Source organism: Lontra canadensis, unplaced genomic scaffold (genome assembly GCF_010015895.1).
Source record: "Lontra canadensis isolate GAN:19392208 unplaced genomic scaffold, GSC_riverotter_1.0 scaffold135, whole genome shotgun sequence".
Classification (NCBI taxonomy): domain Eukaryota; kingdom Metazoa; phylum Chordata; class Mammalia; order Carnivora; family Mustelidae; genus Lontra; species Lontra canadensis.
In genome coordinates, this window is record NW_022631129.1 from 2121876 (window position 1) to 2147304 (window position 25429).

Below are 25429 nucleotides of genomic sequence, written 5' to 3' on the forward strand. Positions count from 1 at the left end.
TATGGCTGTGTCTACCAAACACAGTGAAGTAAACTGGTATTAAAGAATTGTGTACCATTATATGTAGTCCATTTAGGCAGGCCTAATTTTGATACTGTTTGCTAACCATCATAATTCCCCTTTTATAATTCCAACTGAGTCACAGAGGAGGCAGGAAGTGTTTATTTTATACCTGTCATTCCCAGATACTTCCTTCAACAGAAAGTAGATTGTCCAAATGCAGTACTTTGCATCACTGTTCACGAAGATCAAATGGTAGGAGCAAGGACTGAGCAGTTACTTTGCCCATGGAAAGAACCCACTGTGCAACACCCTCAGGTAGGATGCATGTGACGTATGTCATGGCAATGAACTTCTGGTCTTACTCATTTACCCTTTTTGAAATTGCTTTCTTTTTACTACCCTACTCCAGAGAATAAATTGAAACAGGCATGAACAACCAATAGGTTTTTTTGTTTTTGTTTTTTTTTTCAAAGCAGTTTCATGATTGGTTTTCTCTATGGCATCTTTAGGAAATGAGCCCACCGAAATAAGGATTTCTTTTTTCAAAAAATGACATTTATCCACAAGATTGGTTCATTTTTTATTTTTTAATGAACATTTAAGGTTCATATACAAAAGCTACAGAGCAGTAAGTCAATCATGAAATAAGTACAAGGAAATAAAATGGAAAATAACTCAATTACAATTTCTCACCACTGAAGCACTACACGCTGGCTGCAGAGAGAGGTGGTCAATGTTTCAGCCAGTGAATGCATGGGCCAAATGCCAAGACTGTCATCACATCACTTTTTGTTTTAACACTTCCTTTTCTTTCTCTGATCAGTATTCAGTTGGATAGGGAGGTGGGTGGGGTGAGAGAAATGTTTCTTTTCAAAAAAAAAAAAAAAAAAAAAGATTTTTAAAGCAGTTAAATTTTTCCTTGGGGAAATAATTTATCTGTTAGTCTAACATACCATATATTTCTGTTATTAAATTTCTTTGCATAAATATTTGCCTAATCTATTTCTTAATGTAAGATCATGCAGTACTTTCTAATTTCAGAACAGTAAGAATTATCAAAGGCAATTAGTTTTGTACATAAATGCCCACAGTTTCCTTTTTAATGAAAAATGTGCTCTTTGTGATCTTTGTTTCTTGCAAGAGAGTTGGTCAAGTAATAATCATGGAGCATTTCCTAAAATATTTATTTGCTGGGAAAATTTGTATGAAATGACATCTGAAGTATAAAAAACATTGTTAGGTAACACTTGGAACAGTTAAAAATATACTTATCTTGTTTGTAAACTATCAGTGTAAGATACTGAGTATCTGAGTGTCAGAGCCATTGTCTCCTGTTTTCCTAGAAAGTTGTTTGCTTTATTTATCAATGTGACATCTTTGAAACATCTGACATTATATATAGAAACATCAAGGCAATATTATTTGTACATATTATTAAACATGCAAAAATTTCCTGAAAGATAGTGCCCGAATATGGAAATTCCCTCTGAGCTCAACCTCTCCTTGGTACCATTCTGCTGGAAGTATGGCTCTCTTGGAGTTTGGGAGTATGGTGGGTTATTTTGGAGAGGCAGCCCCTTTAATCACTGGTTCCCTATTCAAATATGTTGCCCAGTAAACTAAGTTGAAAGTGCCAAACAAAACTGGGAATACAATTCGGGACATTTTGTCAATCTTGCTGATGCTGTTGTAAGTCTTTTTGTTTTCAGAAGTCTTCTCTTCAGAAGGCTTTACTGAGGCTGAAGATGCATTTGAGGTCCCTGCTGGGGTCTGTTCCTTTGGGATGTTGGGGGGGTGGGTCATCTTCCCAGTGGTATAAGCATTTGTTGACTTATTTAATATGAGTTCCCGCTCCTTTTTCTGGAAAATATAATAAGATTGTAAGGGCATGACATTTGAAGGAAACTGAAGAGTTTATCTCTCAAAAGAGAGAGAGAGAGAGAAATACCAACTTAGCTCTGAGAAAGGCAGTTCTCCACAGACTTCTAAGCCTACAACCCCATGTGGCCAGGCTTGACTAAAGAATTCTATAATAGAAATCAGTTGCTTTCTTATACACTAACAATGAAAATATAGAAAGAGAAATTAGAGAACTGATTCCATTTACTATAGCACCAACAACCATAAGATACGTGGGAATAAACCTAACCAAAAAGGTAAAGGATCTGTACTCGAGGAACTACAGAAGACTCATTAAAGATACTGAAGAAGACACAAAAAGATGGAAAACCATTCTGTGCTCAAGGATCAGAAGAATAAACATTGTTAAAATGTCTATATTGCCTAGAGCAATCTATACCTTCAATGCCATCCTGATCAAAATTCCACCAGCATTTTTCAAAGAGCTGGAACAAACAATCCTAAAATTTGTATGGAACCAGAAAAGACCCCAAATTGGCAAGGAAATGTTGAAAAAGAAAAACAAAACTGAGAGCATCACGTTGCCTGATTTCAAGCTTTTCTACAAAGCTGTGATCACCAAGACAGAATGGTACTGGCACAAAAACAGACAAATAGACCAGTGGAACAGAATAGAGAGACCAGGTATGGACCCACAACTCTATGGTCAAATAATCTTCGACAAAGCAGGAAAAAATATACATTGGAATAAAAGACAGTCTCTTCAATAAATGGTGCTGGGAAAACTGGTCAGCTATGAGTAGAATGAACCTTGACCATTCTCTTACACCACACACAAAGATAAACTTGAAATGGATAAAAGACCTCAACATGAGGCAGGAACTATCAAGATCCTAGAGGAGAACATAGGCAGTAACCTCTTCAACATTGGCCACAGCAACTTCTTTCAACATATGTCTCCATAGGCAAAGGAAACAAAAGCAAAAATGAACTTTTGGGACTTTATCGAGATCAAAAGCTTCTGCACAGCAAAGGAAACAGTCAAAAAAACAAAGAGGCAACCCACAGAAAGGGAGAAGATATTAGCAAATGACACTACAGACAATGGGCTGATATCCAAGATCTATAAAGAACTCCTGAAACTCAACACAAACAAAACAGATAATCACATCAAAAAATGGACATGAACAGATACTTCTCCAAAGAAGACATACAAATGGCTAACAGACACATGAAAAAATGTTCATCATCATTGGGCATCAGGAAGATTCAAATCAAAACCACATTGAGATAACACCAGTTAGAATGGCCAGTTAGAATGGCCTTACACTAGTTAGAATGGCCAAAATTAACGAGACAGTAAATAACGTGTGTTGGAGAGGATGTGGAGAAAGAGGAACCCTCTAACACTGTTGGTGGGAATGCAAGTTGGTGTAGCCACTTTGGAAAACAGTGTGGAGATTCCTTAAGAAATTGAAAATAGAGCTACCTTATAACCCTGCAATTGCACTACTGGGTATTTACACCAAAGATACTGATGTAGTGAAAAGAAGGGCCATCTGTACCCCAATGTTCATAGCAGCAATGGCCATAGTTGCCAAACTGTGGAAAGAACCAAGATGCCCTTCAATGGACGAATGGATAAAGAAGGTATGATCCATATACTTATATACGATGGAGTATTATACCTCCATCAGAAAGGATGAATACCCAACTTTTTTATCAACATGGATGGGACTGGAAGAGATTATGCTGAGTGAAATAAGTCAAGCAGAGAGAGTCAATTATCATATGGTTTCACTTACTTGCGGAGCATAAGGAATAACATGGAGGACATTGGGAGATGGAGAGGAGAAGAGAGATGGGGAAATTGGAAGGGGACACAAACCATGAGAGACTGTGGACTCTGAGAAACAAACTGAGGGTTTTGGAGGGGAGAGGGTGGGGGGTTGGGTGAGCTTGGTGGTGGGTATTATGGAAGGCAAGTATTGCATGGAGCACTAGGTGTGGTGCATAAACAATGAATGCTGGAACACTGAAAAGAAATAAAATAAAATGGGAAATAAAAAGAAATTCTACAACAGGCAAAATAATTCATGGTAAAAAAAATCAGAATGGTAGTTGTCTTTGTTGAGGTGGAAACTGGAAAGGCGTCTGTTGATTGGGAAGTGGCATGGTGAACTTTCTGGAGTACTAGTGAAGTTCTCTATCTTGAAAGGGATTTTCATTACACAGGTGAACATGTTCATCAAAATGCAGCAAATGTATCCTTAATATCTGTGAATTATACACTATGCAAATTTTTCTTTGAAAGAATAAAACTGTAAATAAATACTGAACTCTAGTTAATGACATACATAAATTTACATGTATATAAATATATTTACTGGGAAATGTATTGTCCTTTAAAATTTACTTTGAAATGGATAAAAATGCAAGATGGATCGAAGATGAGTGAATGCATGGATAGATAGATGATGGACAAAGAGACAGTAGTGACACATGCATAGTAAAATGTTCATAATAGATTTTCATTGTAAGATTCTTTAAACATTGCTGTCAGTTTGCAAATGTACATAATAAAACATTGCAAAATTTCTGTTCCATTAATATAGCACCATTAAGTAAAATTTAATTGTGAAAACATAGGAGAGTAAATTAAAAGAAATATATCAACCATTAAAACTATGGAAAAGATAACAAGTAGAAAGGAAACACATGGAACAAGGAGAAAATGGAAGCAAGTGAAAAGGGAGGTAGAATAAATGTGGAACCAGATACAAAGAGCATGGTGACCACATGGGGACATGGTGAGGTAGGCTACAAAGTCCTGGGCCAGAGTAGGGACCCTCTGGGCCACTCTTCAGAAATACTACAGCTCTTCCATATACCAATGATCATGTGTGCACCCACACTGGTCTGCAAGAAGAAACAACTATGAATTTACTACCTTCAATGGCTCCCATTTCTTGGTGGGGCCAAGAAAAGAACAGACATTTTAGAAGACACTAATCTTTAGTCAAAAAATGGACAGAAGACATGTCCTGGTAATGCATGTTTTACTTGGGGAGATGAGCAGCAGCCCAGGATTCAGCAGAGTCACAGCAGAGTCACAATGGCTGTAGCGTTCCCAGAGATGTTCCCCAGTTCCCTTTTCAGGATGACTTGCTGCCCAACTGTGGGCAGAGTGGCTGGGAGACATCCTTCAACTCCAACTCCTTCAGGGTGGACTTCAACTTCTTCCTCTACTGAATGTTGCTCTAAATAAGGTCTGTTCTTTCACTGCTGTTCACCCTTAAAAACTACGTTTCACCCCAAACCCTTAGCTGACGTTTGCCTCTGGAGATCCCAACATGTGACAATGATGAAGCTAGATTATTTTTCAAGCTATCTACTTCTAAGTAAAAGTCAGTTTATGCGAATAGGCTAATACTATGTTTACTAATTCATGTGCACTAACTACTAAATCATGTGTGACTTCCCTGCCTGAATGCCTTCAGATGCCCTGATGCTTCAGCTGCACAACCCCTTTCAGTCCTAAATGGTAGGACCCCCAGCACCACAGCCTTCTGGAGAACAACATGTAGTCTTGAAATTGCACAAGACACTGAAGTGTGCTGCTTATTCTAAAAGATCAGTGCTAATCTAGGACTAGGCAATCTATGTTAACATCATCTCTCCCTCTCCCTTCAGATCTGGATCTATGGCAAGTAGTAACAACAGTGGAGCCAAGTGTGAAAGTGGTGGCTAACAAGGATGGTGAGCCTATATGAGACTTTGGGGCTCTCCACTCATCCCTATCTCTTAAACTCAAAGATATGAGCCTGAGGCCTCAATTCCTGTAATAGACTCTCACCTGATTTCCTACTCAGACTTGGCTATCTCCAGTCCACTGTCACATAGCCACCAAGACCGAGCCCTTAGCAATCATTTAACTTCTGGCAACATAGTGCTGGGTGTTGGGAAGCCCTCTCTCCCAATTCCATTCATGTGTTCCCCCTGCAAACCTCCTCCATGGCTACTTTTATCTTCATCATCAAGTCTGATGCTTTGGTCAAGAATCCCTAGTCTGCCTCTACAAATGTTTTCCCAGGTCACCATCAATCACCCATTGTGGTCATCTCACTCTTACTCCCTCACTTGGTCTCCAACCCCCAAAACAGCCGCTCCTGGGGTTACTGCTTGTCAGGGCCCTCCCTGCTGTCCCTTCTCCCCTGAGAGGGCCCAGCATGGATCCAACATGGCCAGACAGGAAAGCTGGACTTGGAAATGGCTTTCCCAGACTGAAACTCTGGCATAGGAGGGGACTCGTAAGGAGGAGGAAGGAAATAGCTATGTTAAATGCAAAAAGCAAGTATGAGGCCATCAGTGAGACACAGCTGTATGTTCTCAGTAGAAAGTATCTTGGGTTGCCCTTCCTGGTTTGTGGCCCTGGTTGGGAGGTCAGGCCATACAATTCTAGTCTTCTATAATACCTTCCAGGACTCCCTTCATGCGGAGTTCTCATGGACAGATCTTTGATTTTCAAGGACAGATTTTTACTTCAGGTCTACTCTGTTAACTTTGGCCTGCTCTTGTCTCAGGGGAAAAGCTTTGCCTATTTGTTTAATGCATGGTATAATTAACAGTTTATCATGTGCTGTTTTATTTTCTGTTCCATATATGTTATTCTCATCTCACCAAGGACATGGTTCAGCAGCTTGGAATTCTGTGTGACCTGTTTTCTTCAACAATTCCTTAGATTTAGGCACCGATCACCTTCTAAATACCCGATATTGAATTGCTTTGAACAGAGTAACGCTTTCCACAATTACTGTGCATTGTTTAAGTGAACCGGATCATCTCCTCAGTGGAACAGAGTGTCTTTTGAGGCTTCTAGTAGGTCGCATGCTCTCCTCATGTCCTTAAAGCCACCCTGCAGATGATCTACTGCTTTGAAGCGACAAAAGAGTGAACAGAAGATGTATAATTCAAAACTGGACAAGTAATGACTGAACAGACAGGTGACACTTTAGCGAAAATAGTATCTACACAATAAAATCTACGCAAGCCCAAGCCATTCACATGGCATGAGACCTCTTGCTTGATCGAAGCCGATGATTCAAAACAAAGTTGAAACAGGACCTGTTGCAATAAGACTTGATAGGGACCTCAAACATAAAGCAAGAGGTCATTTTTTCACTGGAGGGATGGGAGACAGGGAGGAGAAACACCTGTCTTATATTTGCTATTTTCTCTGGAAAAAAGGAAAATGAAGGGCGAAAATTTACCTTGACCTTGGCGGCTTCTGAGGCCTTTTTGCCATCCCAGGCCCAGCCTCTCTTTGTGAAATAGTTGACGGTAGCAAACTCGATCAGCGCAGAGAACACAAAAGCGTAGCACACAGCTATGAACCAGTCCATGGCTGTTGCGTAAGCCACTTTGGGCAGAGAGTTCCGAGCACTGATGCTGAGAGTTGTCATGGTCAGCACTGTGGTCACCCCTGTGGTTGTTAGTGACGGGGGGTAAGGCAAGAAGAATGGAAACAAGAATCAATATCGGCACCCAGACCCCAGTGTAATACCCTTAACTGTGACAGATGAATACAGGAAAGGAACTGGTTACTTTTATCCCCAGAGGGAACCTGCCTCTCTCTCCTGATTTCCTAACATTTAACAAACTCATAGCATTTATAATATTGCTTATTTGATTTATCTTATTAATTGGTTCCTTCCTCTAGAATATAAACTGAGGAAGGTAGGGCCTGGGTCTGGTATATATATACATACATTGTGTTCCCATTATCCCGAACCAAGCCCAGCAGATAGCTCATGTTCAACAATGATGTGTTAAATAGGTCATATTCCTCTGCGGCAAAGGGGCAATACCCAATAGATAAAAGGCAATGACATTCACATGGCATCTAGTGAAGAGTTTCAATAAAATGTGCTATACACCCTGTGAGTATTGGGCTCAAGGCAAACTAGAAACAGACTTGCTTCTACATGGATTAACCCAACTTGCAGACCTCCAGGAAACTTCGAGGAGCCAAGTGCAAGAGAAGAACGTGTCTGAATCTGGATCTGGATCTCAGCACTTCACTCTACCCAAGAGGGAACAAAGTCCCCTCGAAGCCCTTGTGTGAGGTGCCTGTGGCTGTCTGCCTTGGCTTCTGTGGAAACTCTGCAATGACCATGTAGCAAGGCCAGACTGCTGGAGGGGGACATTGAGGACTGGCTGATTATGAGCTACCTATCTAGTATCCACTCAATGCCAGACTGATCTAAGCCACATTCTCATTATCCCAATTCACAGGCAACGGGCTTAAAGATTTAAAAATACTTAGCAATGTACCCCATTTCACTAGCTGGCAAATGAGAACCTGTATTCAGATCCAGGTCTGCAGGACCCTTTACAGCCCACGCAGCTACCACATGGGCTGTGCCTTCCTCCTTACCACAGTTTTGTGTGGGCGTGTGGGCACAATGCACTTGTTATGGGTTGAATATGTTCCCCCAAATTCATATGTTGAAATCCTAATCACCAGAATTTCAGAATGTAATCTTACTTGCAAACACAGCCTTTACAGAAGTAATCAAGTTAAAATGAGATTGTTAGGGCAGGTCCTGATCCAATAGGACTGGTGCCACAGACATGCACATAGGGTGCGAGCACTGGAATTACCTGTCCTAACCCTAATCCTGGAACAGACCCTTCCCTCACAGCCCTCAGAAGGAACCAGCTTTGCTAACCTCTTGATTTTGGGCTTGTAGCCTCTAGAATTGAAACAAGTAATTTCCATTGTTGAAACCCCTCAGGGCATGGCACTTTGTTATGGAGCCTTAGGAAATCAGTAGAGCACCAAGTATGTCATGTCACCGGTGGTCACAGCAGCTAAGTTTTCATCCAACGTCATCCTTCAAAGGTATTTATATGTACTCACTGAGCATGGTACCATGCGTGGGATTAATGCGTAGTGAAAAATCAGTAGGCAACTTTGATTTTTCTTAGAAACCCACTTAATCATTGTGCTGGGGGAAAAGGTTCTGTGCATGACCTTGAAACAGGCTTCTTGCACTTCTTGGGTCCTTGAACATCCCAAAGTGCTTTCCGAATCTCCCAGAAGAAACAGAAACTAATATGCAGCATTCTCCAAACTATTTTTTTTTCCTACCCACCTACTAATATTCTCCTAAACTACTGGGGAAGCACTGCCTAGCCATGAACTAACCTCCATACCCCTCTGAAACATTCCTGAAGCAAGTGTAGCTGGCCACATAGGTAGAGAAATAGTCTGACAGGAACACTCCTGGGCCATCACTTAGAAACTCTCTGGGCTCTTAGTCTCCCTACAGACTAGGTAGTGGTAACATAAAACGCAGGTCAGGGCTTCCTTCTTCGCAGTAGTTAAGAGCTGAGGTGTGAAATGTACCTTACAGTTTAGAAATATGTCAGCATCCATTATCACAACTGACCTGCAAAACTACCTTTAGTATCGCAACTCAGATGTGAGGAAGCAGAGCTTCAAGGTAAGAGTTAAATGCTTAACTATGTGGGCTCTGCCAAGGTACCTCCTGAACTAGAGCTTGCTAAACCTAACGCATGTCTTAGGGATGTCAAATGATGTTGTTGTAGATTCTTATCATATATATGTGTATCTGCAAATAAGTCTATGTGAATATCTATGTATAATATATATGCATTATGTAATATGCAAATGTCCACATATTCATATCATATACCCCATAAATATGATAGTTATATGATATATAGATATGTGATTTATTATTATCATATAAGATATGATGGATTGAATGCCCTTGGGAGTTCATTTTAAAGTGGCATGCACGCTTCAAAGAAAACTGCCTGATAACATACAAAGTAGTACTTTGGGAGAAGCATGAAAATACTGTAGCAAAATCTCACATAAGACAGAGTACTGGCAGTTTCAAACCTTAAACAAAAAAAAAATGCTACCAGCAAAGGCTTTTCAAAATGGAAACAATGATCAAATAGATCATGTATCATTTCCTAAACCCTTGTTAGAGAGCCATCCTAACTCCTAATCCTTAACATTGAATTCTTTTTTTTTTAATTGTGTTATGTTAGTCACCACACAGTACATCACTAGTTTTTGATGTAGTTTTCCATGATTCATTGTCTGCATAAAACACCCAGTGCTCCATGCAATACATGTCCTCCCTAACACTGGATTCTTAGCTAATAGGTCTGTTTGTTTTCCAGGTCACAGAACAGACAGTAATCACTAGGAGTTTAGAGGATTTTGTTGTTTGGGGATAGTCAGAAGCAGTCCCAAGACACCAGTGCACGCCTGGAGACACTCACCAAACACTGTCCTGGCAGGGACCGATTCTCTGTTCAGCCAAAAGGACACCTGTGACAAGATCACGGTCATTATGCAGGGAAGGTAGGTCTGGATGACAAAGTAACCGATCTTCCTCTTCAGATGGAAATGAGCCGTCATGACTGTGTATTCCCCTGCAAATAAGCAAATTAATGCAGGACAGCCACCTGTCCTAGAGTCTTGCCTGTCTTTCCTGCTCCTGGACCAGAGGTGGTCCTTCTCTCCAACTCCCCCTTGGAAAACTACTAATTTGTATAGTTGGAGTGAATGAAAGAATGGAGGATACAGGGATTTCTTAACTGTCATTTTATAAGTAAGTCTTCTGAGCCTCATCCTCTGAAGAGCCTTTACTGGTGGATGTTTTTCCTGGGGAAAATCAGATTTGTGTGTTTTCCTAATCCCTGGTCACAATCTGTGCCACTCTCTGCCCACCCCCTCACCGCTACTGCCATCAGGATTTCAGGATTTAGCCTCTCCAGATATAACTCAGGACATCACAGAGCCCTGTTGCAGGTGGAGAAATTTTCTTCCTATTTCCCAGCCAGGGAAGGCTGGAAGAAGCTAGGGGTGACCACCCCCCTGCTCCTTGCTTCCTGCCAGACCCAGGTGGAGGGTGAGCAACTGCAGCTGGAGGAGGCCACGGGTCCTGGCAGCCCCCCTTCCCGCCGCCGCCTACCAGGGAGATTGGGGCATTTCCTTGGCAATGCCCCAGGGACTTCTCTGGATCTGCCTGGCAGTGTGGGAGGCCAGTGGGGACCTTCCGTTCATTGCTGAGAATGATGCTGCCTTGATGGTGAACTGGTAAGGAGCTGAGACGGGCTGTGGTCGGAGGGTGTGTGAATGGCTGTCAGCTGGAGAATCTCCAGTGCTAGAATGTTTTGTTTTGTTTTATTCAAGTATAGTTAATGTACAATGTTATAAAAGTTTCAGGTGTACAACATATTGATTTGACAATTCTGTACATTACTCAATGTTCACCATGATAAGTGTAGCCATCATTGCGCACCATATAACATTATTACAATATTATTGAGTATTTCCTGTTCTGCACCGTTCATCTCTGAGACTGCTTATGGGGAGATGGGAAGGCTGCTTTGAGAAGCAGAAGCAGAGTTAAGCTGATCTGAGGACAAGAGTTCTCTTGCTGAATTGCAAGGAGTAGATGGCGTGGCTGGGTGGAACTGCAAAGTGGGGAGAAGGGCTTGAGGCCTCCCCAAAAGCAGACCCAGTGGGAGCTGTCTATTTGGGGGGTGGTCTGCTGGAGACCAATGTGGAGCACTGGGACATCTGAGCCAGATAACAAGCTCTGATGCTTGCTTTTGGAATCAGAGCCCAGAGCTCAGCATGGCCAGCTGTGGATGTGTCCCTACGTGCCTTTTCTCACGGCGTGCCAGATGTCATAGGCAGAGGGAACCATTAAGATCACATGCAGCAAAATCTGCCCCCTTACAGAAAAAGAGATCAAAACCCCTAGGAGTGCCTGCGACATGCCAACAGAGACAGGCCACACTGTCCCCATAGTTCCAAGGCAGGTCAGAGCAGAGGAGAGTGGCTGAGTGGGCTCCATCACAGCAGAAAGAAGCAGCAACAAAGAGAAGGAGGATGAGATATGTTTAATAGCAAGGACTGGATCTTTATAATGATCCAACTTTGCCTCTCCTTGACATCTGAAAAGAGGGGAAATGCCATTCTATTTCTTTGCAGTAGGGTTTGAGATTACTCTCTTACTTATAATGCTTTTATTGTTGTTCTTCTCATTTTGTTTTGTTTTGTTTTAATTTGAGTATAGTTGACACACAATGTGACACTAGTTTTGGATGTGCAACATAGTGATTCAACAAGTTTATGCATTATGCTGTATTTGCCACAAATGTAGCTACCATCTGTCCCGATACATCCCTAAACAGTATAATTGATTATACTCCTTATGCTGTGCCTTTTATTCCTGTGACTTACTCATTCCTTAATAGCAAGTCCCTATTTTCCACTCGCCTTCACCCATTTTGCTCATCCCTTCACCCCACCCATTTGTTTTATTTTTGAGTTGAAAGTAGCAATATCAAGTAATGTTTTTTAAAAAGACCATCTTTTTAGAACAGAAATAGAGGCAGAAACCCCATTTATACATTTTTAAAGAACTATATGAAACAATTCCGGACTGTAGCATCCTCCATTAGCATGGCAATTCTTTACCCCACACATCTGCTATACCACCTTTTCACTTGTTCCCATAAAACTAGGCTACCACCCTCACAGTCCTGCCAGGCTCTCTTCTCTCTCCCTGGGATGTCCAGCAATAAGGCCAGTGGGTAGGATCTGGGAGCCTGTATGTAGAAGCAGCACGCACTTCCTGCCAGCTCTGAGGTTTGGCAGTGCTGACAAAGAATGATGCTGACCAGGGTACCTTCTGGGGCTTGCAACTCATCCCTGCTACAGGGCCCACTCCACCCCGGCTACACTTTTCTTCTCTGCATTGGAGACTTTCTGAGGCCGTGGAATCTCCTCTCTGCTAACAGCCAAGCCTCCTGATTGCTAAGGCAGTGGCCAGGAGTCAACCGGGGACACACCTTTCAAGTGCAGAAAGTAGAACCCCCTCTGTTCTTTTGGACACCTCACCCATTTTGTGTCAGTTGAAGCCAGGTTGTACTGGGCCTGAGGTACTCAGCCCAGCCCTGTGCATGTGAGAATGAGAGCCCCTTCCTTCTCAGTGAGGCCTCAGCTGTTTCTATGATGCTGTTGTGCAAAATTCAACCCCTGGGAAATCTTAGAAATGTTCAGAACAGGAGGTAGGGGAGCAGGTAAACAGGAGTACCTACAGGAAGCTGTCTATACCTTTCCTGCAGAGACTACTACTGCCTCTGGGTCTCAGTGCTTGAAGCAGGAGCTGTTATATAAGCAGGTTCATGCATCTTCCAGGCAGAACATGCAATCACAGGGGTGTGCACACATGAAGGCAAACACACCTGAGATTACACCTCCCATGGCTCTCAATACTTCCAGTCACTGCAGCTGGTGTCTCTGTAGGCCACTGCAGGAACTGGGACCTGAATTGGAGGGGTCCTTGAGGCCAGCACTGCACAGCAACAGCCATGCCCCAGATTGCTAAGTAGAACTGAGGTGAGCCTGAGGGGAATCCTCCCCACCAACATACCGCAGGAGCACCGAGTTCTCCCAGGGTTTGTTATTCTACATGCACTTGGTCTCACCTGTGCTGGTGCTGATGTTCTCAGTGCCCACTGTCTGCCCCATCAAGTGGTACTGGTTCAGCCTGGAGCCATCTTCTGCCACCACCACTGACTTAGTTGTGCCATTAGTCCAGACATAGACAACTTCAGAATTAGGATATGCATCTGTATGGGGGGTAAGCAGAAGGTGGTATAAAAACAAGGAATTATTTTCAGCCTGCACAACCAAAGATGTTTATAAACATAGCAAGAGAGATGAGTGGAAGGTCAAAGTTAAAGGTCCTGGTGGTCAGACCAGGGCAGATGTCACCACTGTTTAGGTCCTTTTCATTCCTAAAGATCTGGGTGGTCAGCAATCAGTGCCTGGTGCTTCCTAGCATGTATTTTCTCTGTAGAGTACAGTATTGCATGGGCTGAGACCACAGTGCTGGGGGCTTTCCCAGCTCTGTGGTCTTGGGAAAGTTACCTATGCTCTGTGCCTCATCTTTTCCATCTGTAAAATGGGGCAGTAACAGCAGCTACTTCTTGGGGTTTCTGCTGTCATGATACAAGCTCCATAACTCACTAATGCATTGAGCACATGAGCAGCACCTGAGAGCATTAGTTATGATAAAGATTCCACTTTGCAACTGGTACTTATCGTCCCGTTGTCCAATGCTGTTCTGGTGGGAGGGTGGCATGGTAGGTAAGACTTCCTCCCCCGGTATCATGTCTATGAATGTTACCTTATATGGTATATGGCACTGTACAGATGGAGTTAAGACTAGAGGCCTTTAAATCAGAAGATTATCCTGGATTATTCCAGTACACCCAATATAATCACTTGAGCCCTCAAAAACAGAGAACTTTCTCCAGCTGGAGCCAGTCAGAGACCCAGCTCAGAGAAATCTGAAGCATGAAGAAAGTACTTTGACCATCAATGTTGGCTTTGAAGATGGAGGGAGGGGACATGGAATGTGAGCAGATTCTAAAGGGTGAGAATGACCACCCCCGGTGACAGCTGGCAAGAAACAGGGACTTCAAACCTATAGCCATACAGAACTGAATCCTGCCAACAACCTGAATGAAGCTAGAAGTAGATTCACCCCCCAGAAAGAAATGCAGCCCTGCCAACACTATAACTCTGGCCAGTAGGACCCAGCACAGAGATATCAGGCAAACACACTATATTCTGGCTTATAGAACTCTAAGAAAATATATTATTTTCTTTTTTTTCTTTTCCCAAGCTTTATTGGATATGAATGACATGTAACAGTATGTAAGCTCAAGGTATACAATGTAAAGATTTGATATATGTATGAATTGTGAAACAATTATCATTATAAGGTTAGTTACATATGTATGGCTTTAAACTGCTAAGTGTGTGATAACTTGTCATAGAGCAATAGAAAACTAGGACAGGTAGATGAGGAACAGAGAAGGGAAGAGGGAGACAAATACACATAAAACATGTAACAGGTGTGTTAATGCTATAGAGAACTACAAGCTATGAAAAAGGAGGAGGCATAATTTTAAATGGCGTTGTCTGGGAAGGCCTAATTTAGGAGACCCAAGAAGTGTGTAGGAGCTGGCCACATGCTGTCAGGAGGAAGAACATCTGAGGAATGGATGCTACAAAGGTCCTGAGGCAGGAGCGTGTCTGCAATGCCTGGAGAAAAGCCAGGCAGGGGGCAGAGGAAAAGACCAGATAAAACAGTGCTTTGGGCCACCTGAGTGGCTCAATTGGTCTGCCTTTGGCTCAGGTCATGATCCAGGGTCCTGGGACTGGGTCCGGCATTGGGCTCCCTGCTCAGCAAGGAGCCTGCTTCTTCCTCTGCCTGCCACTTTCCCCTGCTTATGTTCTTTCTCTCTCTCTCTGGAAAATAAATAAATAAAATCTTTTTTAAAAACAGTGCCTCAAGGCCATTTTTAGGCCTTTGACTTTTGCTCTGAGCTAGTCAGAAGACACAGACATATTCTAGCATGCTTTAAAAGGATCCTCTGGCTTAAGTAATTAGTTGAGCCAAATGTTACTAAGATTCTATAACTTTAAACTGTAGGTTCTAACAATATAATTTTTATTTAATTTTAAGCATAAGGTGAAAGAAGAAACTGTAATGAACCACTGTTATTTAACGTAGTGTTGAAAGTCCTAGCTACAGCAATCAGACAAAAAAAAAGAAATACAAGACCTCCAAAGCAGCAAGGAAGGAGTAAAACTTGTACTATTCACAGATTACATGATACTCTATATAGAATATCTGAAAGACTCCACCAAAAAACTGCTAGGGCTGATAATTTGAATTCAATAAAGTCACGGGATACAAAATCAATGTACAGAAATCTGTGGCATCTCTATACACCAACAGTGAAGCACCAGAAAGAGAAATTAAGAAATAAAGACATTCACTTTATAGACATTTTTATTTTACTTTTGTCCTTGAAAATATCAAATATTGAGGGATATGGAATTCATGATGATTTTGCTTAACTTTGACATAGATTTTATACTCTTCATTATGCTTAACTAGAGTCAGTTGGGTGGCACCTGAATGTATATTTATTTCTAGAATTTTTTCTTACATTCCTTAGTAGAAAATAATGAACAATTTATAACTTTCATAAATTTTTTATAATTTTCATAAAACTTGATGAACATTTAGTGAATAAACTTGTTCATTTATCTAGAGATTTAAAAAAAAATAAAAGGATCCATCTTGCTGAGATGGGAGAATAGAACAGAGGTGGGAACCAGACAGAAATGGGAGACTGCCTACGACAATATTAAAATAATCTAGGTGGAAGATGATAGTGGTGGGCAAGGGTACAAAGAGGAGAAATTAGGGATCCATGTTAAAGGAAAGGGTCATCCAGGTGTTAACAAATCATGTGAGCTGTGAGAGGGAGAAGGTGGCCAGCCTGGGCATCTGGACAGGTCATTTGCATGCGGGAGGATGGCAGAGATTCTGGAAGGACAAGGCATCCAGTGAAAGGGGAGCAATGCAGGTGCCTATATGTCAGAGTTGAGGCCTTTGAGGGCTTTCCTTAGGGATGCTGAGTGGACAGTTGTACAAGTTAGATCATGGGAATGGTCCCAGATGAGGATGTGACTTCTCCCATCACCAGGATATGGATGTCAACTGAAGCACAGGCTGGTGAGATCACCTGAGGGGTGCTGGTGGAGAAAAAGAAAGGGTGGGGCATGCCTTCCTAGGGTGCTGCAGGGTTTGGAGTCTGAAAAGCTGAGGGGAGAACAGCAAAGCCACTGGAACAGCAGGCACTTCCGTGGGAGGGCATGGGGAATGTCCTGTCTGGGAGGCCTGTGTCACAGGCTTCAGTTGATGGCTCAGGAGTGGCCCCAGGACCTAGTAGAATCTGGCCACCTCAGCAAGAGCAGCTGGCTTTGAGGAACTGACAGGCTTATTTGTTCCAGCTGTCTCTTGAGGTCTCTGGAAGTAAACCAACACATTTGTCCCATCATCAAGTCCATGAGTATGAACAGATGCCACACCCAACCACTCTGACACCTTTTGAACAAAGCTGTATGCTTTGCTCCCAGCTACTTAAACAGGGAAAGACCCTCACTCTAGGGTGAAAGGAACCATGCACCTTCCCAGGTGAAGAATCTGTAGATGTCTCAGGAGACGAGGGGAAGAGCTGCAGAGGTCTGCTGCGTCTGCTGCGGCTGCTGGCAGGGGAGGCCTCCCTAAGTAGGACAGCATGCCCTGCAATTCTCCACCAGGAGGGGCTAGCTCACTGCACCGTGAAGGACCCCTGCAGCTGTTAGGCTGAACCAGCAAAACTATCCCCTTAGATCAGAGATCTTAACAGATAGAAGCCAGGAGAATGGTCTCTGGAATGACCAAGAGTTCTACTAAAAAGTGCAGATGTTTCTTTGCTAATGTAGATCACTACCTTTATTCTTCATTTATGTGCAGTAGAGTACCTATAACAGTTCAAAAATAATGAAATCAGCATGTATGGTGAAACACTGAGCTTAATACAGAGGAAAACAGCAGAAGCTTCAAGACCCTCTGTGCATGACTCACTGTAAGCTCCACTCCTCCCTACAAGGTGGTAACTGAATTTTATGATAATCACTGCATTGTTTGCTTTGTAGTTTTACTTTCCGGCCAGAAGTCATTAAACGAAGCTTTTTTTCCCCCCCTTTTTCTTTTCTTTTCTTTTTTTTTTTCCCGGCTTTGCTATGTTTTCTTTGTGAAATTATTTTTCATATTCTGCTTTACATGTTCATGTTTTTATCCATTTGATTCATGTTTCCTTTATATATTCTGATACATTTTGTTCTATGTGTTACACAGATCTTCACATTTGTGGCTATTTCACTGTATCATTGGCTTTTATTTTCTTTTCTGAAAAACATTAATTTTAGTCTAATTTATCCATCTTTTCATCTCTCCTCATCTTATTTCAGAGGCTCTCCCTGTTCTGAGGCCACACTATATATTACATGTGCATAATCAAAGTTTTAATGCATTGTCCTTAGGGCCTTAATCACCAAAAGTTGATTGTATTTAAGGTATCCAGTGGCATTTTCTCCATGTGGTTTTCTGTGTTGCCACTGACCTCATCAAGTCATCTCTCCCACCTGCTCATTTGCAGACTTTGCTCCACCAAGTGAGGTTTCTGTCATCCAGGGGTCTTCTCTCTGCTGGATCTTCTGCTCTGCTCCCTTTTTCTGTCCTGTTCGGAAGATGCCGAGAGCTGGAAGGGTCAGGTCCCCATCTTTTCTACTTCAGGGGGCCCCAGCTATTGTTGGTCCTATGCTCACCCAGATGCATGTCGGAATCAACTTTCCTAAAAATACTCTGATGAGAATTATATTGGAACTGAACAGGATCTGTATTATTACAGATTATACCAGGGAAGACATGACATCTTCTGGAATCATATCTTTTTCATCATGGACATGAAGTATCTTTCCACATATTTAGGTCTCCGTAGTGAAAGTGACTGACAATAAGCTTTTTTTATTGTAATATAAGCACCTGACTTTTAAAAATATTTTATCTATTTATTTGATAAGAGAGAGACAGCGAGAGAAAGAACACAAGCAGGGGGAGTAGGAGAGGGAAAAACAGGCTTCCTGCTGAGCAGGGAGCCCAATGCGAGGCTCAGTCCCAGGACCCTGGGCAGATGCTTAACGACTGAGCCACCCAGGAGCCCCTACAAGCACCTGATGTTAAGCTTTTGATTTTGGAGGCACTCCCTTCAAAGACATCCCTCTTGATCACACTGCCAGCTACACAACTAAATAAAGAGCAAGGCCGCCCCACCCATGAGGTTCCCCTTTTTAGAAAGCCTGGGGTGACCTAGATAGCTGGCCACTGAAGTCACCCACTTTTCCTTTCCTGTGCCCTAATTCTTGCTCTTATGTTTTAAATTTGGCAGTAATAAAGAGTGAAACTCTGCCAAACCCTCATCACCCCAACCTAGTCCCCAGTAAAAAGACCCTAGGTCTGTGCTCTCTCTTTCCCTCTCTCTACCTGTGGTCCCGGGCATGCAGGTGAATAATACATGGTTTTTTTTTTCAAAGTTCCCTAATGGCTGTTGCTGAGGTGCATCTTGCAATCATCATGAGAAACACAGGGCTGATCCCACCAGGGCACTGGCTCCGCTCAGAGAAACTTCACTACAAATAATATGGCCAGGCAAGTGCCCAACATTCCTAGCTGACAGCATCACTATTGATAAGCTGGGAAGTACCTAAAAGAGTCTTCTGTAAGGAAATATTTTTCAATAAGGTTATACCATTCCCTATCTTTTGCTAGATTTTCTCCCCGTAGATATGTGATACTTAGTCTTTTCCAATAACCAGTGCTCCCTATCCCTGAGCAAAGGTCTAATGATAGGCCAACTTGTCAGAAAGTTGCTAAGCAAGGTTGGGGCAGAACCATGAGAATTACTGATATAATTCTGAGATTTATCTGCATATAAATGACGTGAAATGGAAGTAAATAGACTGTTATAGCAACTGATGAAAAATGGATGCTAGACTTAACTCACGTTGCAGGTGAATGTTGAGTGGTATTCTTTTGTTTTGTTTTGTTTTGTTTTGTTTTTAACATGACCTTCTATTTTTAAGTTTTAAGTAATATAGAAGTGTATTTTTCACATGGGCAGCTTTGGAGTTCCCCTGACACAAGTGCTTTCTGCTGTAATTTCCCTTCTCTGCTGAGGAGATGGGTGGCTCTGGGCACTGAGAATGTATATAGGGGCTGATGATGCCCTGTCCCTTAGCAAGCTGGTTTCCAAATGTCTAGTCATAGGCACCACTGGGCATATGCCAAGATTGTGAAGATGCCCTGAGGTCCATATAAATAACAGTGAGATTTTATCTCCTTCCTACTATGTAAATGCTATAGGACCCTGAATATTAAAGAGCTGTGGCACTCAGACATGGACTTGAACAGAGCACCCTGTGGATTCTTGCCAAGGCTGTGAGTGTGGAGCAGACAGTAGATGTTGATGAGATAGGATCCCTTGGCTTCTTACTGTCCCCAGAATGACTCAGGCAGCTTCCATTTCTATTGTCGTTACACCTGCCCTGTATCTTATCCCCAGCTCATCTGTCTCATACTGGGAAGCTGTCTCCCTGCACCCTCCCCATGGCTCTATTTCCAGTGAGGAGGGCTGCAGGTGTCCCATTAATACCTCCTCATTGCATTTCCCAATTCACAAGGGAGTTGTGAGTCTTAACTCTGGTCAAGAGAAGGGTCTCCCCACCCCCACCCCTTGGGAAATATGGGTAGGTTGGAAAATATGAATCTGGAAGCTCATAAGTGAGCTCAAATCCCAAGGTAACAGGTCAGAGTCATCAGGGTCAGTTCTGAGAGTTAAGAACATCTAGGAACACAGATGGTATCTACAAAGAGTGCGGAAAACAGGAAACAATGTTTCCCTCTTGGAGTTGTCTACTTGGTGCCTGATCTGCTCAAGAGAGAAGGGAAAGGAAGCAAAAAACATATGAGAGTCAGGAGAGAAAGGACATCAGGACACATGGAGCATTCCGGAAAGTGACAGAGGTCTAGTGGGCACAAGTCCCCTCTGGTGGCCTGGAGGGAGGCTTAGTGAGGAAGTGAGGATGCAGATGTGAGTCCTGGGGTGGTGGAGCCATGGAGGTAGGTGTGGAAACTGGAGCAGGCCTATGGAAGGCACAGACCCCACCCCATCTGCTCTCCGGACTGCAGTGCTGGACATCACTTTCTGTGGGGAGACTGGAGATGGCACACAGTTACAGATGGCTCTCCTTGGGCCCTGAGGCTAAGTAGCATGTTGACCAGGGAAGTCTGTGCTGCAGGGATCGCTGGCTGGGGACAAGGCTGGTTTTGATACCTGCAGACTTGCTGGACACACAAGCCTCTTTCTCCATTGTTGGTGTGTATGGGGGGTCTGTAATAGTTATCTTATAATAAGGACACAATAATAATTGTAACCAGATAAAAGTTACTTAAAAATTTAAAAAAATTTAAAATTTAAAAAAATTACTTAAAATTTAAAATTTACTTAAAATAAAAATTATTTAAAATTAAAATTTACTTAAAATTTACTTAAAATTTAAAAGTTACTTAAAATCACAAAGTGGTATATGAGTGTCACAATATATACTAATAATTCACATCATCTTACTTTTCAAACTGTTAGTAAGTATCAAATGTGGTATTGATAATGTTAATTGCATTAACAGTAACAACAAGAGGCAGTATGACCTCTGGCATGACAGTGCAGCACTGATGAGTTCTGCTCTCTTCCTCAAACTAAGGGTGGAATAAATGATCAGTCCTGTGCATTTCATCTTGGGTATTTAGTAGCACTCAATTCTCCTCTTTGTGTCAGCTGTGTGGCATTCAATCTCTTAGCCAGACACAACAGTAAATGAGGCAATCAGGTTTGTTCTGTTATCATCTGTCAAGATTTAGAGCTCGAGAAACACAGTGCTCACCTCCTGTTGACCATATATCAGCAGAGCAAGGCAGGAAGGTCTGAAATATTTTCACTCTTAACTGACTGGGGAATTCATCACAGTTTCCTGAGTGGCTCCTTCTCCTGGGTTGACACTTTATGTTTTCCTAAGGTCTAGCTTTACAAATACTGATGAGGAGGTAGTGATGTCATGATTAATCCTTATTTACAAGGTCTTTCAAAAGTAATGAGTGCTCGCCAAACTATGAGAGAAATCTGGTGACACAACTCTGAACTTCAACAACCAGCATGAACTTTAAGCCTCTATTTCCCCATCTGTAGATTGGGGGAAATAACTCCTATCTCCTAGGGGTACTGTGAGGACAAAGTATATTCATCAATGTCAACTATTTAGCATATGCCTGACAAAGTAGGTGTTTAATAAATATTAGGAATGTACCCATACAGTGGGAAGGATTCTTGGTGTGTGTCAGATTCAGCTCTATGAAAAGTTCTTTCTACCTGAATTCATTTTCTGTCAATCAAAAGCAAACCCAATGTGTGAAGACCACTGCTTAGCCTTATCTGCCAGGCTACATGGACACCTGGGAACCCAGGAACTGCCAATAACCAGGTAGGAAATCTGTTTTACTCTGTGCACTCATTGCATATGATGATAGAAGAAATGTTGATTAAGCTGTACCCAAAAAGCAGAATTTGGCAATCTAGGCATACAGAATTTAACTTCCGATAGCCATGTCCTCAGCCTTCCTCTCTTCTCTGAAATGGAAGATGGGAATGAACAGAATAACTGCCTCAGAAAATCCCACTACCCATCACCTGCGGGATCTTCTGCAGGATCCTCAACCTCCCGAAACCTCAGTATTCTGAGCTGAGATCCAAGTCAACACCTGACCTACCGATTACAATCTAGATTACAAACTTTGTAAGATATGAATGTATGCACATACATTATCTCTAACAACCTACTAGATACCCAGTATCCCTGCTTTCAAGTCACCAGGTAAAAGTTAAAAGAGGGGCTTTGCCATGCTTTTTTCCTTGCCTAGAATCAACTGAGACAGCTATCTACAGGTGGAGATGGACAGATAATACTTCTGCCCTGTTACCAAAGGAATTCCAGAGGAAGGTTGAGATTTGCCAGTCAAATGGCCCATAACCACTCCACAGTCCAGTCTGTAAAATTACAGAGTCAATGGCTTGACTCAGAAAGAGAGTCAAAAAACTGCACTCTCCATGTTCTTGGATTTAAATGGGAACAAATCAGGAAAGAGGGACTAAGGACTATCAGCCACCCAGCAGAAAAGACCCTCCCCTTTTGGAAAGGAGTGAGAAGCAGAGCAGAAGGCTAGAGGTAACAGGAAAAAATCCCTTCATGTAGTTTCCCACTATCTCATAAACCAACCAGCTTTTCTAAACCTTAAAACTGGTAGTCCCTTCTAATTACTTTCAATTTCCTCACAGAAAATAGATTTCCTGTGTTACGTCGTCCTAAAATCTCAATGTCATCCTTGATCCTTCAAGCCTTCATATCCACTTGTCACATCTGGCCACCACCCTGCTCTCAACTCTCCACATTTCTATCGCTTCAGGCTAATTCCTAGCTCTGGGTGTCACCTCCCTAATAGTGAGTCCGGCACATTCTCCCCTTGCTCCACAAACGTCTCCCAGTCTGCCTACTATTTTCATACTTTCACATTTGAGTCATTAAGGCCATCCCATCATTTCCCCAGAGGAGGTGTTCATCCCCTCCACTAATTGACCCCTAGTCCTTTGCGCTTTGCCCTTATCTTGGTTATGCCTTCTACTCAAATCCTTCCAGGTTAAAGTGTCATCCCCATGATGAGTTTCCCTGTCTGAATTCCAACTGGCTTTCAGCTGTACAATGGTATTTAATCTTATTATGCAATGTGTCCTTCAGTTCACTGGGAGCAGAGCACCACTCATGCTTCTGTAATTCTTAACTGCACCCAGCAGAAAGAAGAACACAGCCAGTGTATCTGTTAAACAGTAACCAAGGCTTACTAGTGCATCTAAACTCAGACACAACACAGACAGAACTTCAGTGTGTTTCTAAGACCTCACAGACTATCGTACCCTCATTAGATAATCTGAAATCTGTGTTCTACATCACCCACACTCATGCTGAGTCGCTACATGCTGGGAATGATGAATGTAGTTAATAGTGTCATAATTCCACATGTTTGAATGAACTAATAGCTCACTACAGTGAGATTTACCCTGATTTTGTGAAATTCTCTCCACTGGATGTTTACCAAAGAGGCATCTGTATCTAATTTAGCATATATTTTCATGAATCCAGATGTTGTCTCATGACTTAATTTACTATTTAATGCATCATTCCACAAATAAAATGAACAAAAAAAATTAAGTTTTTTTTCTTTTATAAAAGTCTTGATTTAAGCATTTGCTTCCAAATATAAGCCATGCCATTATCTTCTCAGAATTTCCTTATGGACTAGAAAACATCCCTCTGTAAAGTAGGGCTAATTTCAACATTTGTTTCAATTCTTGAGAGTAGAGATAGCAATAACAGAAATGTCTGTTAATTCAGTTCTGCATTAGAGAAGCCAGAGCATGTGGCTCATTAGAATAATGACACCTATTTGCATTCCTTTGTCTCCTAATAGCAGAGATCTGTTAGATTGGGTAATTTGAAACTCATTATACTATCACATTTAGCCTCTGCATCATGCTTAGATGCCCATGGTATAAGTGAACTACTTGGCCAAACAGTTATTTTTAGTAAATCAAAAAAGATGAAAGATAAGTAAGAGAAAAAACTTATATAACATTTCTTCTCTTAAAATTATTTTGCCCTGTGCTGAAACCATATACGCTGAAGAAAGGTGAAATTTCTGCAGTTTTCTAGCCCTTGCACAACTGTATATAAACATGATGTATTAAGAAAATCAAAATCCTTCTGGGGTAACTGAGTGGCTCAGTTGGTTAAGCATCTGCCTTTGGCTCAGGTCATGGTCCTGGGGTTCTGGGATCAAGCACCACATCATGTTCTCTGGTGGGTGAGGAGGCTTCTTCTCCTTCTCCCTGCCACCACCTCATGCTCTCTCTTGCTCTCTCTCTCAGATGAATAAAATCTTAAAAAAAATCCTTCCAATTGCTTTGTATATTATAGTAATGATATTAACAGCAGATATAAAGATACAACCAGCATCTAAAACCAATCTTCAAAATATCAGGCAGATAAAAAAAGGAATTTAGCATGAGAGTTCAAAATCTCTACTGAATTCAAGAAGTGTTTATATTGATTTTAGGCTTTCTACTGAGTTCAAATTATATGTGTATACACACACACACATACACATACACATATACATACACTAATTGATCTCATTTGGTGCGACTGACTGTAGAAGTGATGAGATCCTATCAGATGTGTATTTTATCTTTGAATGTAATAAATGACTTAACTGCAGCTGGTTAGCTGTTGAATATGAGAAAATTTAGTGAAGAAGGATTTAGAGGGTCATATATTTTCTTTCACCAAAAAATTGCTTTTGTGCTGCCTGTCCTGCATATCATTGTCATTATATTTAAACATCACATTAACTTGAATTTATTTGATTAATGATGAAAAAAAATGACAGTTTCACTTTCAATATTTTGCCTTTGATCAAGAGCATAATTTTCATATGCAAAGAGGGTATAATTTTAAGTCATACAACTCATTTTCCTCTTGGGGACATGCACAATTCATTTCCCGTCAGGGACATGAATCAGGGATTGCCAAATAAGATGCCGTAGGGATCTTTTGAAGTCTTGTCAAGCGCTGGTGTGCACAGCTACCTCATGACAACAAATGACTTAAATAAATCCTCCTGAAAGCTTCCTTCCCTTATACTGCTTCCCCTCAATAAAAATGTTTAATTCTTCCATGGCATTGAAGGTTCATAGTTTGAAAAAATATATATATATTATTTCCATCCAACCTAAACTTTTGGCTCATCACACACAGTCACCTCTCCTAATTCCAAACATCTCTTTGAAATGATAGAAGCAATACAAAAGGAAACCCCTGGAATCAAATGAAATTCTCCTGCCAGTGTTTGTTAATCAGGTAATAGCTATTAGC

At 41.7% G+C, this 25429-nt stretch overlaps 1 protein-coding gene across 3 annotated transcripts in view; it reads right to left on the reverse strand.

The window, feature by feature from the left end:
- Window positions 1-571: 571 nt before the first annotated feature.
- The window catches only part of GABRA5 (gamma-aminobutyric acid type A receptor subunit alpha5), an 85143-nt gene continuing 60285 nt past the window's right edge, over window positions 572-25429 (reverse strand). For all 3 annotated transcript variants that reach the window (XM_032843104.1, XM_032843105.1, XM_032843106.1), the window contains exons 8-11: window positions 13414-13557; window positions 10189-10341; window positions 7134-7345; window positions 572-1863 (exon numbers count right to left, since the gene is read on the reverse strand). In XM_032843104.1, coding sequence (XP_032698995.1) covers window positions 1561-1863; window positions 7134-7345; window positions 10189-10341; window positions 13414-13557 — 812 coding nt within the window. In that variant the 3' untranslated portion in view covers window positions 572-1560. The remainder of the gene's footprint in view (window positions 1864-7133; window positions 7346-10188; window positions 10342-13413; window positions 13558-25429) is intronic.